At 51.0% G+C, this 12,549-nt stretch overlaps 6 protein-coding genes across 9 annotated transcripts; 1 reads left to right on the forward strand and 5 right to left on the reverse strand.

The window, feature by feature from the left end:
- Nucleotides 1–756: 756 nt before the first annotated feature.
- PPTG_13493 (hypothetical protein) lies at nucleotides 757–1,518 on the reverse strand (the record flags this gene model as incomplete). The annotated part of the gene is made up of 4 exons (XM_008909208.1): nucleotides 757–1,119; nucleotides 1,185–1,268; nucleotides 1,325–1,411; nucleotides 1,468–1,518. 4 exons carry the CDS (start codon nucleotides 1,516–1,518, stop codon nucleotides 757–759), a joined length of 585 nt encoding a protein of 194 aa, XP_008907456.1.
- Nucleotides 1,519–1,825: 307 nt separating this feature from the next.
- Nucleotides 1,826–3,337, reverse strand: PPTG_13494. 2 transcript variants are annotated; one of them, XM_008909209.1, is made up of 5 exons: nucleotides 3,171–3,337; nucleotides 2,952–3,088; nucleotides 2,807–2,872; nucleotides 2,513–2,744; nucleotides 1,826–2,440 (listed from the first exon to the last, which is right to left on the reverse strand). In XM_008909209.1, exons 1-5 carry the CDS (start codon nucleotides 3,312–3,314, stop codon nucleotides 2,165–2,167), a joined length of 855 nt encoding a protein of 284 aa, XP_008907457.1. In that variant the 5' UTR covers nucleotides 3,315–3,337; the 3' UTR covers nucleotides 1,826–2,164. The 2 variants fall into 2 exon arrangements, with proteins under 2 accessions (XP_008907457.1, XP_008907458.1); XM_008909210.1 differs by having other exon boundaries at nucleotides 1,826–2,744.
- Nucleotides 3,338–3,408: 71 nt separating this feature from the next.
- On the reverse strand, nucleotides 3,409–7,772 carry PPTG_23219 (the record flags this gene model as incomplete). Of its 2 annotated transcripts, XM_008909211.1 has the most annotated exons (9): nucleotides 3,409–4,251; nucleotides 4,322–5,046; nucleotides 5,107–5,116; nucleotides 5,226–5,429; nucleotides 5,580–6,054; nucleotides 6,116–6,166; nucleotides 6,235–6,415; nucleotides 6,487–6,568; nucleotides 6,648–7,772. In XM_008909211.1, the coding sequence occupies 9 exons, from the start codon at nucleotides 7,770–7,772 to the stop codon at nucleotides 3,580–3,582; spliced, it is 3,525 nt and encodes a 1,174-aa protein (XP_008907459.1). In that variant the 3' UTR covers nucleotides 3,409–3,579. The 2 variants fall into 2 exon arrangements, with proteins under 2 accessions (XP_008907459.1, XP_008907460.1); XM_008909212.1 differs by having other exon boundaries at nucleotides 3,409–5,046.
- Nucleotides 7,773–8,276: 504 nt separating this feature from the next.
- Nucleotides 8,277–10,294, reverse strand: PPTG_13497 (hypothetical protein; the record flags this gene model as incomplete). The annotated part of the gene is made up of 3 exons (XM_008909213.1): nucleotides 8,277–9,141; nucleotides 9,203–9,304; nucleotides 9,378–10,294. 3 exons carry the CDS (start codon nucleotides 10,292–10,294, stop codon nucleotides 8,277–8,279), a joined length of 1,884 nt encoding a protein of 627 aa, XP_008907461.1.
- On the forward strand, nucleotides 9,454–11,442 carry PPTG_13498. 2 transcript variants are annotated; one of them, XM_008909215.1, is made up of 3 exons: nucleotides 9,454–10,363; nucleotides 10,442–11,155; nucleotides 11,229–11,442. In XM_008909215.1, the coding sequence occupies exons 1-3, from the start codon at nucleotides 10,301–10,303 to the stop codon at nucleotides 11,283–11,285; spliced, it is 834 nt and encodes a 277-aa protein (XP_008907463.1). In that variant the 5' UTR covers nucleotides 9,454–10,300; the 3' UTR covers nucleotides 11,286–11,442. The 2 variants fall into 2 exon arrangements, with proteins under 2 accessions (XP_008907463.1, XP_008907462.1); XM_008909214.1 differs by having other exon boundaries at nucleotides 10,442–11,442.
- On the reverse strand, nucleotides 11,377–12,398 carry PPTG_13499 (hypothetical protein; the record flags this gene model as incomplete). Its single annotated transcript, XM_008909216.1, has 3 exons — nucleotides 11,377–11,532; nucleotides 11,693–11,877; nucleotides 12,038–12,398. The coding sequence occupies 3 exons, from the start codon at nucleotides 12,396–12,398 to the stop codon at nucleotides 11,377–11,379; spliced, it is 702 nt and encodes a 233-aa protein (XP_008907464.1).
- Between the last annotated feature and the right edge of the window lie 151 nt (nucleotides 12,399–12,549).

Raw genomic sequence — 12,549 nt, forward strand, 5'->3', positions numbered from 1 at the left:
TTTGTGTTTACGGGGGCCAACTCCTCCAAGCCCATGCCTCCTGTCGGATAGGTGGCAGATATGCAAGTGATATGCTTTTCACTTGCTTATTGCGAGGAGGTATAGATATGTTGCGGGGCATTCCGACACGATACGTCGGAACGGCTGGCGTACATGACTTGCCATTGTCCTGGCTATACTATTGGACAAAATTTCTTTGATAACGTCGAATGATTGGTTTAAAATTGGCAAGTTTAATTCTTTTGGCTGCTACACTTTATACAAACTTCTAGTAATGTCGGAAAAGGCTGCGACCCAAGGAAGCGAGCACTTTCATCTCGCGTCCGAGGCCGACCAAGTACACTGTCAGACCATCAAGTTCGCTCCAGCAGCGATACTGCTGAACAACTAGACAGGGTGGGGCGTGATGAGCAAGAAGATAAACGGTCGGTGAGTATCGCTCCAGTTTCTCAAGCTGGATCATCGCGCGACATCAACGACATTGAAATCCTGGGCCACTATGGAAATATTGCCCGTGAATATGAAGACGACGACGTGACAAATATGCGAGCTTATGCGCCGCTGAGTTATACGGATAGCCCTCCCCCCACAGTACATCGCGGCTCTGGATACAAGTCCGATCTACCGAGGCTCGTCGGAGCAACCAGATTACGACAGCTTTTCGCCCATGAGTTTACCCAGAAGTAGTGGAGTAAACTCAATAATACATCGAAGCAAAAAAAAAGTCGTTGCAGTGTATTTAGTGCCTTGAGTTTGCTAGAAAAGGGTGTTGTGTTGGTATGCAGCATCAGACACCCACCATCTCCACAACGTCTCAAATGAAATGATTGGAGATGCTGCTTCGTTGCTAGTGTGGGTAGTCTTGTCCATCTCTAACATCTGACTCCATATTTCATCGATCTCATTGTTGCTAAGAACGTCAGTCATACCTAGCTCTTGTGCAAGTATTTGCAGTTGACCTTTCATCAAGAATCCCTCAGCATCCGCAACCTTCTCAAATGCTGTTTTAAGTCTGCTTCGTTCGCTTCCAGTATCACTATCGGATGAGAATTCATTCACGAGAGATTCGACACGCTTTAAAGCATCTGCGTGACGCTGAAGCTGAAGCAGCTTTGACGTCTAAAGATGACAAACAGGTAAATAATTAGAAGTATTCGTATAGCTGATGGTAGCGGTAGAACTACCAAAATTGCCTCCGTGGCCTCATCCTGGATATTATAGCATAGTCGAATCGCCTCTGCATACACAGCCATCGCGTTTGCGTGGTCCTAGACATTGTCGCATGAATTATTACTCTTGTAAACTACTATTCCACCAACCTTACCTTACAAAAAGTAAGCAGTTCTCCCTTCTCCAGAAGTACTTGCACTTCCCCTTGCACTGCTAACGTGCTCCTTGCAACGTCAGGGAGCTACATCAATTGGTAAGAAGAGCTAGAAATTCATACATATCGAGTTTTACACGGACCTGGAACAGTTTCCGTGTCGTCTCGAGCATTTCTTGTAATTTCGCCTGCATGGTATCACCTTCCCCAGTAGTGTTTTCTTCGTCTCCACCATCGAGGTGAGTTCGCTTAGGTTCTTGTCCGCTCTGGTCAATTTGCCATGCAGTCCGTTGAAGACGAATCAAGCAGAGGCGACACTCTTCCCAACCAACAAACGCATTAGCGTAGATGTAACAAACTTCCCGACAATCTACTTGTACCTGCGAGGCGGAACACAAGTTGTGGCAGATCCAACGAAGCAAAGTCCGCGTTTTTCGTCCGACCAATCGCTAGCAGAAACTAACGCACAATAATCGACGATCAGCACGAAGGTGGTGGTAATGAGCACGAAAGAAAATACTTCATATTTGGTTATCGCCGTCTCTAGCTCGCGCTGCCTTTCACGAACGCCTGGCTTCAATACGCTAGAACCAGGTCTCAACACTACCATTACGCTGCTAATTGCCTCCGACCCCTCGACTTGTGAAACCTCCGGAATTTCAAATATGCACATTAGATTTCATTCCGAATCTTCGTCATGTTATACCGCGCCAAAGCACGACCAACTCTTTTGTTCATTTGGCCTACTACTCTATCAGTGAAAATGACTAATAAACGACTACATGTACTGCTTTGCATCGTGCCTTGCTTGAGAGTGGATGTGAGTCTTGTGTGGTTATCTCATGTGGAGGAGGAGGATGCACGTCGTCTCTCATAATCTGGGTCATCTGTGGGCAGCTCGAATCGGCAAAGTGGGCACGAGTTGTGCTGCTTCAGCCAGGGAAGGATACAGTCTGGGTGGAATGAGTGCTCGCACGGTAGACGATGGACCTCATCATCCACAGCGAAGAAATCCTTGCACACAGGGCACTCAGCACTGCCGTCCACTTCAACTTGAGTGATCTTCACCTTCGGTAGCTTTTCTACGACCTCCTTAGCTGCAGGAGGAGCCCCATGCTGGTAATTTAGCGGTACAGCATCAAGTTAGACATCACACCAGCCAAACCTGTAAGCCTTCCAATATCTTACCCGATTGGGGTCATTCTGCATGAGTTGGTTAATCACATTAGCCATATTGCCAAACGCATAGTCACCAGGATTGCCGGCCAGCATTGGAAACATGCCTCCCAAAGCATCCAAAATGCCCATCGGATCTCCTCCACCTTCTCCTGACTCACTAACGTAAAACTCCACGGGGTTTCCAGTGCTGCTCATGAAGCGTGTATTCCGTCCAGTAGAACCCGATAAAAACTGGAACAAACTACTCAGAAAATGAACATATGAGAACAACCTTTCCTATACACAAAACCTCAAAGAACTCACTCAGGCAGCGGAGCTCCTTCTCGCCCTTCATCTGACGTTGTAAACCTGGCGGCTCGAACTGTTGGTCTATTCAAAACAAAACGACAAAAATGATAAAACGTAAAAACTATTTAAAAGAAATCATGATAAAACTTGCAAATCGTACCGTGGCAACGGGCGAGTACCGCCAAACTCATTACGGATTTCCGCCCGCGTCGTGTCTTCCGCAGAGACTGTCGGTGGTTGAGTTTGTGTATGTATGTTTTCTACTTGTTCAGCCTGAAAATCCTGTGGCGGATCGTCCTACAAGAAAGAAGAATGACAACAGAATGTAAAAAAGGTTACAAAAAGCGGAATTTACGATGAAAACACACTGTAGACGCACTTCCTCGATCTCCTCCACAAAGTTGCCGCCGCACTGGACACAGCAGACCTCCTCGCTGGCGTCGTCCACGCGCGTATTTACGGCAGCGCCGCACTCGTGGCACCAGAAGCGCGAAGGCTCCTGTTCTGCTGACGTCGGCGACATGGTCAATCTGCGACTGACTTGAATGCAAATGACGCAATTTCATTGGTACAAAAACAAATGCATCGAGTATGGGACCAGAGGAAGTTAAATATGGGACGAAATGACTTGCCACTTCAACTTTAGCTAAGTAAGACTCACTCTAGTGGTGGCAATTTGCTGCATACCGCCGCAGCCATAACGTGTATTAGCATTTTTAAGGTAAATTTAATGCGTGAAGCTGTATAGCGTAGTAATAATGCAGTCAGTTTGTCGTCAGTGAACTTGCTTAGGCGTAGAGTTGCTTGGAGTACGTAAACAAATCGTGCACACCGCCCTCCTTCTGCGCACTGACGGTGCGGCGCTCGAAGCGTAGTTCTCCCTTGTAGAGCGCGGTGTGCAGTTGCGGAATGGAGCGCACTCCCAGGTCCTGGAATCCGTGGCGGATACTCTGCTGGATGTATGGCAAGTACTTGTGCACGCTGCCCTGGTCCACCACCGCACCAGACACACCGACAGCAACGAGGCTAGCAGTGGCGGCGGTGTGTGCTGGATCACCGTGACGATAATACTCGTGACTGCCACTTCCGTAGTAGTGCTTGAGACGCATGCCGTCCTGGAAGAAATAGTCACCTGGGGCCTCCGCCGTACCTGCAAGACTCGATCCCATCATGACAACGGAAGCACCAAGCGAGAGGGCCTTGATAGCAGCACCAGGGCTACTGATGCCACCATCAGCGATGACGGGGACTCCATAGTCCTTGGCCAGGAGAGCAGTGTTGTAGATAGCAGACAACTGGGCACGACCCACGGCCTTCACGACCTGCGACGTGGACACGGAACCCACACCCATACCAACACGGACACCGTCCACACCAGCGTCAAGCAGGTTCTTCAACTGCTTCATGGTAACAATGTTGCCGCCAACAACCTCAACGGACGGGTACGTCTGCTTGATGTACTGGTAAATCGAAAAAGAATCAGCACACTAAGCTATCTAGGATAACGATGATCAAAGAACGGCATCGTACCTTGACAAGCTCGATCTGAGAAGCGCTGTCACCCTGCCGGGCATCCAAAGCAATGACGTCGGCACCAGCAGCAACAAGAGCATCGATGCGTGGCTTAGCCTGCTCATTTACCGACACAGCTGCGCCCACAAGCAGTTTGTGCGTTTCAGGGTCACGCACAGCGTTCGGGTAGTCGCGGTGCTTGAGCAAATCCAAGCGGGTCATGAGGGACACGAGGTTGCCCGACGCATCGACAATAGGTAGCGTGCCTTTCTTGGCCTCCTTCAGCACCTTGTTGGCCTCCTCAAGCGAGATCGGATACGTGCCAACAACCAGCTGCTCGAGAGGCACCATGATGGTCGATAATGCCACCGAACGGTCATCTATGAAGTCGACATCGCGGCTCGTGACTAGACCGACAAGTTTGCCCGTGGGGTGCCCATCCTCCGTTATTGGCACACCAGAAACTTTGAGCTGGTCCAGATCGAGGACAGTATTAGTCGGTCCCAGCACCTTCGGCTCGGGGATGAAGCCGTTCTCATAGAGCTTGACCGCGCGCACCATCTCGGCCTGCTGCTCGATCGAGTTGTTGCAGTGCAAGAAGCCCAAACCTCCCTGCAGGGCAATGGCGATGGCCATGTTGGCCTCCGTCACGGTGTCCATTGGAGAGCTCACAATGGGCGCCGACAACTTGACCTTCTTGGTCAGCTTCGTGGTCACATCCACATCCTGAACGCCAAAGTTAACTGACCAAATGTAATCGTTAGATATAACGTAAGCGCTATTATTCTTCAAATGCAACGTACTGTGGCCAGGCTATGGCAGAAGCAGGGAGGCGACGCGTTGACATATTCAAAGTACCGAAAAGTGAGCTTAATCGACGACGAGAGATGGTGCAATACTCGCAATTGCTCGCGTACAGTACCAGGGAGATTACGTCGTCGAAGGTGAGGCCATTGCTGTCCTTGTTGTGGAAGAGCTGCTGGGCGCTCACGCCGTCGAAGAGGCCGTCATCCATGATGCTGAAGTTGTGGGCGAGAAATGGTTGCCGAGGACGCAGGACGGACGCCGGTAAATATGATTGGTCATAGTTTTGACCAATCAAGAGAGGTTCTGACGTTGAAGTGGTCTGATAATGACTTGCGTTAACAGTGCCTATAACTTTTTATTACAGACGACAGAGCTGCATGAACAAGTCCTGGGCACGCCGATCATCCCACTCGGCGGACTTATTGCCTATGTTGTTGTTGTTGCTGACAGGTGGGTAGTTATTTTGTACCGAGGGGGTAAAAGCAGGAGGTTTTGCGGGCTTCGATGGTATCTGCTGCATCTTTTGTCGCTTGTCAGTTCGTTCAGGCATGTTTGTTGACGGAGGTTGAGACTCAGGCAGCATTTGCCTTAGCAACAGTTGCAACTGCTCTTCAGGTGAAAGAGTTTTCGCTAATAATTCTCTCTCCTGACGGTTGTTTGAAAGTGATTGCGCTTGGGCTGGTCTTGTTGGAGGCAAATGGGGGTTGAAGAGGTTGCTGGATGGTTGACTCTGCGAATACGAGACCGTCTCAATCCCAAACAAATCATTGTACGGTGGAGGGGGCGAGTCTGTGCGTGGAAGCACGAGGTGATTCGTGCTTTGGTTGGAGTGAAAAGTTTCGGGATGCTGCACGATATACTGAAACGATCTCGGTGGTGGTGCACTCTTGCTGACAAGGGGCAGAGCGTGCTTGTTGGTGAACGACTTGGATATACTCGTTAAACTAAATTGAGCAACAAGGCAGGTTAAAATCAGCAGGGTATTAAGGTGAAGTATTCACGTACATCTTCCTCTTGGGCGATTTCCGTAGGTGGCGAAGCGGAGGTTTTTGTTTTCTGGTGTTCAACACGCAGTGCGCTATGTGTCATTGTGTAGCAATCCATAGAGAACGACGACAACTTACAGTGTTCGGAGCTCTTGCTGAGCTACTTTTTGGTGAACATTATTCTTTCGATGTATTGCATCGAGGGAGTCTCCAGACAGATACGTGGGTTCGGTGCAAGTTTGAACATGCTGTCGAACTTGCTGTTCGGCAAACTCGTTTGTAAAAGGATCCAGCTGGTTGTTAGGATGCTCCATAAAATCTGAAACAACACCAGAGCGAATTGAGTACAACTACTACGACAAATATATCAATCCGTAGCAACAAGCGTACATCCTGGCGTTCGAGCTCGCAACATTTTGTTTTCAAGTTTGAGAAGTCTGATCTGCTCTTTCAGATCTTTAATGAGTTTTTCCTGTTAAGATACGAAGTAGAAATCATACTTTAAACGTTAGGAAGAAACGTGTATGCCAAGCAATTGGAATGCCACTTACATGCGGAGTAAGCAGAGCTGTCGGGCGATTTTTGATTTTGGCAACGCCCATTGCGAAGTCAAGTGTACGGACCGACTCGACTGCAAACTGAGGCGACGAATTCACGCAAGCGATCATAAGGGTCTTACAGTTTCCCCCTAAGCTGTCCAGTAGCAGCATTGTGAGCTTAGAGTCCCGGTATGGTACGAATTTGGGCTTCCCTGTTTTGCTACATTTGGGGGCATTCATCGCTTGAATCACCTGACTAAGGCAGTGAAGACTCCGATTAATGTGGCACGTCTCACGGAGTTGTGTTCCCACCGCGCCAGAATCTGAAACACGCTCACTGCCAGCCAGATCAACGATCGTGATTTTGCCATAGCGTTTGCCACCCAATGAACCGGACTTTAGCGGTGCTGCGTCAATATAAATTGTTACGAGGCAGTGACTTCTGTTTGATCGTTCGTTCAGCAAGTGACTAGATTTGGTGCGTTGAGTAGCAGCAGCCCTCACCACCCTTACAATTTCTCGAGCTGTCATGCATTCGACCACAGTAGCGTTTTCCAAGAAAAAACCGTGAGTCTTCGAAGAGCGCACTGCCAACGTCTCCTTACGTGGGTCAAATACGTCGCGTACTTGCTCGTTGTAGATCTCAACGCAAGTCACACGTAAAGTGTACTCAATCTCACCTCTCCGAGCAGAAACTGCATTCATCAGCTCTTGTGCTATGCGTGGTAAAAGACCGTCCTGCTCCTGCAGAGCCGTTTTGCGCGCGGTGACATCGTCTTCCTGTCCAAAAATGGTGAAGGATTTACCAGCACCCGTTTGTCCGTAGGCGAAAATGGTCACAGGGAAGCCTTCCAGCGCAGAATCGACCAGCTCTTTCGCGCGTATCTGCTCAAATACGTCCTCTTGGGACGCTGTTGAAGACAGGAACGTCTCGCAACGAAATGTGGCTGCGCGAGTGCGACCTGGATCGGTGTAAACGAAGAGCTCTCCAGGGTTTTCAGGACTAGCTGCGACGCACTCTTGGTCGTTCTTGTGTTTATCTCTATTGTTGTTTCTGGGGGTACTGCCAGTGCGCCCGGTGGGACGGACGTAGGGCCGAGCGCGCACCACCACGCGGACCTTCTCCTCCTTCTCCATGTTTTCCGTCTAAGCCAGCAAGAATTCCACCGTTGCCTCCCAAATGTAGGGATGTATTTTTGGCATATCAAAAAGGAGAGTACGGGAGTTGGTCGTGAAAAAAATGGGCCAAGTCTTCAAACAGCCAGAGCCATTACAGTCGATAGGCATCGGAAGAGAATCAACTGTGGCTGTGAACAGTAGTCGTGATTGGCAGCTGTAGGGCATTTCATGACTTTGTCAAGGTCCTTTGGCACTACATGTATATTCTCATTCTCAAGCTTCTCTTGTTATTTGTTGCTGGCAAGTATTGCATCTGGCAGAGGAGCATGACAGTTTTTGTCGCTTCAAATCATTCGGCAAACAACTTCAACTTCGATCCAAAATGATACCGAAAATGGAGGTGGCGATTTTCTCCTTGCAAAAGAGAGCAATGTAGGTGTATTTCCCAAGACGCTGTCGAAGCTGGGTTTCGCTCCGCTTGTATTGATCTCGACCGTGCCACTTCTACGACGTATCGGTGGTTTATTGCACAGTGGTGACATCCTCTTCGGAATCCTCAAACTCGAGCGGAATGAGCTTGATGTCGCAGCCGTCCCGGTGCGGGCTCAGCTCAATGACCGTGTCCTCGTAGGACTGCAGATGCGGAACCTTGGCCGCCTCACAGCCGGCAAAATATCCCATAAGACAGCGTAGAATGGATTCACTGCAGATCACCAGCACGTCGCGCTTCTTGCGCTCAAACTCCACGATCAGCGAGCGAAGACGTGAGATGACATCCACATAGCTCTCGCCGCCCACGCCTGGGTAGCGATATCGAAGCTTGTCCTGCAGTCGAGCCGCATAGTGCTTTGGGTAGAAGCGCTCGATTTCATCGTACGTGAGGCCTTCAAAATCACCACCTCCGAGCTCGTTGAGCAACGTTGTGGTCACGTAGCGCTTCAAGTTGCGGGTGGGCAGGTAGTTTGCCGTTTCTCTCGAACGCTTCATAGGACTCGTCCACACTTCCATGGGGCGTTCGAGCTGCAGATTCTCGACGAAACGTGCAATGGCACGTGCCACCCGATGGCCCTCTGGCGCTAGCTCCGTGTCCAGACCAAGAATGCCCTGGCAGCTGGTAATGCTCGGACCAGGACGTACCAGCCAGATGCGGTGAGGACAGAGGTGAATATTCTGCAGGAGCGACACGATGTGACTCTGCAGGAAACCCTGACAGTACCGTGCTTGGATCTTCTCGCCGGCGTTATAGACCTTTACATAGCACGCATTGTCGCCATCCTCCGTGTCCTCCACGGTCTCGTAGACCTTCTGGTACTCGTGCACACGCTGTCTGAAATCTGCAAGTGCTACCTCGGGATCCTTATCCTTATAATCGGCGTTTAAGAGCTTTCTGCAAACAGATACACAGTCAGCTGACCATACGATCATTGATCATTTGCTTTGCAACGCACCGACGGTAGTTGGCTTCGAGTAACGCTTCATTGTCGCAAATGCTCTCCACAAACATGACGCGGACGTTGCGGTGCGAGCTGACCTTCTCAAGAATATGTTGTCTGCAGAAATTACCACGACGCAACACGCAATATTCAGCCAAATTTCACACTACTCCATCCATCTCGTACGTACCTGCGTAGCTTCGTCGTGTTGGTCGCGTCGAAAACCGCGACGTGTCCCTGGGTATCGAGCCATTCGAGCAGGTCGTCCAAAGCGTCCATCGCCATCTCTTCGCGCAGACGTGTGGCATCTGAGTTGTCAGCGCTGAAGAAGTTGGCGTTCTCGCCAGCTTTGCCCAATTTGCGGCGTAGGTTGCCAACATTGAACATGCGCGTGGGGAAGCCCAGCCACTCGATGTAGCGAAGTGTCTTGTGAACCACGAAGCTCTTGCCGCGCGCTGGTAGACCCACCATTACGAGCACGAGCTTCTTCTGCGACGAGATGAGGCCGTCCGTGCTGCCAGTACCGTCGGCGCTCTCTTCGCTGCTGTCACTGTCAATGGATACGGTGTCACCTTGCGGCGATTTCTTCCACATCCACTGGGACTTGCGATCATCACCAAGGCTGTTGAGGCGCTTTAGCCGCTGGTTTGCAAAGCGGCGGTGCATGGTCTTGTACACCAGTAGGCGCTTGCCACCGTCACGCATAGCATCTCGCAGCGTCTCGCGATAAATTACCACTTGGAGGGCGAGTGCAAGAGCGAGCGCCACGGACCACCCAGCGCCTCCCGGACTCGGAAGACTAGGAAGATTCAGCTTCATGCGAGTGTGGACTGTTAGATGATTGAGGTCGATTGAATTGTGTCGCTGCTCGTCGTGTGCAACGTGAGCGCGTTTTTGCCAAATGACCGCGCGTGCTGGAAACGTTTCTGTGTCCTGATGAAAGTGACCGAATGAGATGCGCAGAGACATGGAATAAGATTTGAAAGGGGACAAAATACCGGACACGTGCAAAATGGTTTTTGCTGCTGACGCCGGTGGATGAATCTTGATCTTCTTTAAGGCATAATCCCCTGGGTTGGAAAGCTCCTGACGCACGTGGCGAGACATTCCGCTATGCACAAGCAGCAGCGTCAGCAGCACTGCCAACCGCGCGACGCGGCTGCGACGAGGATACAGGTAAATTTGAGGATTTAACACTGCGGAATCATGTGCGAACTCTTTGATTGACGACCTGCATCTGCACGCCAAGGGCAGCGTACCTTCCGTGGATGGAGGGCTCGTCGCCGCATCGTGTACCAAGTGCGCGAGGACACGGAGGTTCTGGTAGCTGACATCCAGCGCCAACTGAACGGCGAGTGGGCGCTACTTGGGCCAGCAGCGGCAACGTCCTTCTCGCTGGACTGGGGGTGCGACGGCATACTGCGGCTGCCGCGCATAGAAGACTCGCTCTTCGGTATTTCAGTGCGTTTTCCACTGGTCGAGTTAGAGGAAGAGCAGGTTATCGACGACGCCGAAGCTGCAAACGAATATGAGCGAGCTGCCAGCGTAGACAGCGGGCTGATAGCAATTGATACAAGTAGTGAATCGCAACAGGACAAGGCGATGCCGTTTGAAACGACTCTTGACAGTGCGTTCGAGAACTGTCCACCAGCCGACGACACTGGCGCACAATCTTCGCAGGGGACTATTAGAGCCGAGGCTGCGAACAGCTCCGATATCAGCAGCTGTGATGCGTGCGTGTCGGCTGTAGAAACACGAAGCACCACGCTCCAAGCAGAAACGTCGGCGGAGGAAACGAAGCAGCAGTCCGAGCGTCAAACGGAAAGCATGGACGGAGCGCCACTGCAGCGTGGCAAAGATGGGAATACCCAGCTGGCAAGCGTGCAGGAAATCATCGTGACACACTCGCGAGCTGAAATCTTGCTCGAGCTTGAGTGGGCACGTCAAGCACTGCGCGACCGGCGTAAGGTAAGTGTGTTCAGCGCTTCGTCAGTGGCTCGCCAAATGTCTGAATGCTTGCTTATCGCGTCTTGCTTCACAGTACCTGCGATCCAAGAGGCGTGTTGAACGTGGCACGGATCCGTGCGCATGTGCATAATCCTCACGAGCACTAAAGCCACACACTGTAGTTATAAACCATTCCGTAAATTTGCACGTCATGACACCATCGCCTCAACCTAACACAAAGCTTAGAAGCGCATATCGTGCACACGATCGTTCTTGGTCAGCGTGAACTTGGCATTCAGGTACGCGCGCAGATACGGCTCGTTCGCAAGCTTCTTCAGTAGCAGAGCGTCCACTATTTTCTGGTCCTTCTTGCGCTGTTCCGCAATTACTGGCGCGGTCTGAACAACACAAGAGCCACCGTCAGTTCAACAGGTGGAGGAACTTTTGCGATCCCAAGCGCTTTTGCAAACCCAACAGCCTCATCCATCAGCTCTCATAGGGACCACGCATATACACAAGAGGATACGTGCAGGTAAGACAACTTAGTCGTCAACGTACCGAGGTTTGCTGTGCTGCAAAGAAGCGTTCCTCCTTGCTGCTCTTCTTAGCCGGCTTGTCCTTCGTAAAATACTCATCGTCGATCTCCGGAAGCTGCACGTCCGACAGATCCATTCGAGTCGACGTAGCAATGACAAAGGCCTGGTTCACACGACGCAGTGGCACACCGTTCACCTTGTACGGGCCTACAGTACACAGTAAACATCATCCTGTCAGCATACGTAGCTGGTAGCATCACTTATCGAAGACTCAGAGCCGGCATTATTCAGGTATAATACTCTGATGGATCGTTGACTCGAAGTCATCACTCTTCCGTCCAAAATAAGTGCTGCAACTTTGACTCACCCGTGATGAGCAGTGTGCCCGATGGCAGCTGCTTGAGGAAGACCACACGCTTGCCGCGGAAGCGCCCGGAGAGCAGAATAAGCACCGTGCCGGGCGTAATGGACTTGCGTAGCTTGGCAGTTTTGACGCTGTTGCGTTTGGTCTTGGCGGATGGCAGCGGCTTGGGTATGTAGTCGGCAGGATACCACTTCTTCGTTGAGTGTGTGGTTCGCGCGGGGACCTTCTGGGCCATCACCTTGTTGTTGGCGGCGCTGTGGGCGAACACACGACCGTTGGTCTTGGCCAAGCTGTTGGAGGAGATGGCATTAATGCCTCGTGCCAACTCATAATTGGAGCGCTTCATGGGTTCTGTGACGGCCATTTCGCGGGCGTTTTCTGCTGAAAAATATGAAGCTGAGTACTGTTAATTGCGCAATACTTCGGAGAATAGGCTGAGCAAGGAGGTGCTGCTTCGTAGAGGATCACTAGAGCAGCCTCGCCGTACATTAAGGCTCCGCCTGGAGCTTACCTGC

Source organism: Phytophthora parasitica (genome assembly GCF_000247585.1).
Source record: "Phytophthora parasitica INRA-310 unplaced genomic scaffold supercont2.33, whole genome shotgun sequence".
Taxonomy (NCBI): Eukaryota; Oomycota; class Peronosporomycetes; order Peronosporales; family Peronosporaceae; genus Phytophthora; species Phytophthora nicotianae.

Coding starts and splice junctions, on each gene's coding strand:
- PPTG_13498 (XM_008909214.1), top strand. CDS start 10,301: ATGCACAAGCAGCAGCGTCAGCAGCACTGCCAACCGCGCGACGCGGCT. Junction 10,364..10,441: donor CGGCTGCGACGAGGATACAG/GTAAATTTGAGG, acceptor CGCCAAGGGCAG/CGTACCTTCCGTGGATGGAG.
- PPTG_13494 (XM_008909209.1), bottom strand. CDS start 3,314: ATGTCGCCGACGTCAGCAGAACAGGAGCCTTCGCGCTTCTGGTGCCAC. Junction 2,873..2,951: donor GGTACTCGCCCGTTGCCACG/GTACGATTTGCA, acceptor TGTTTTGAATAG/ACCAACAGTTCGAGCCGCCA. Junction 2,441..2,512: donor TGCAGAATGACCCCAATCGG/GTAAGATATTGG, acceptor CTAAATTACCAG/CATGGGGCTCCTCCTGCAGC.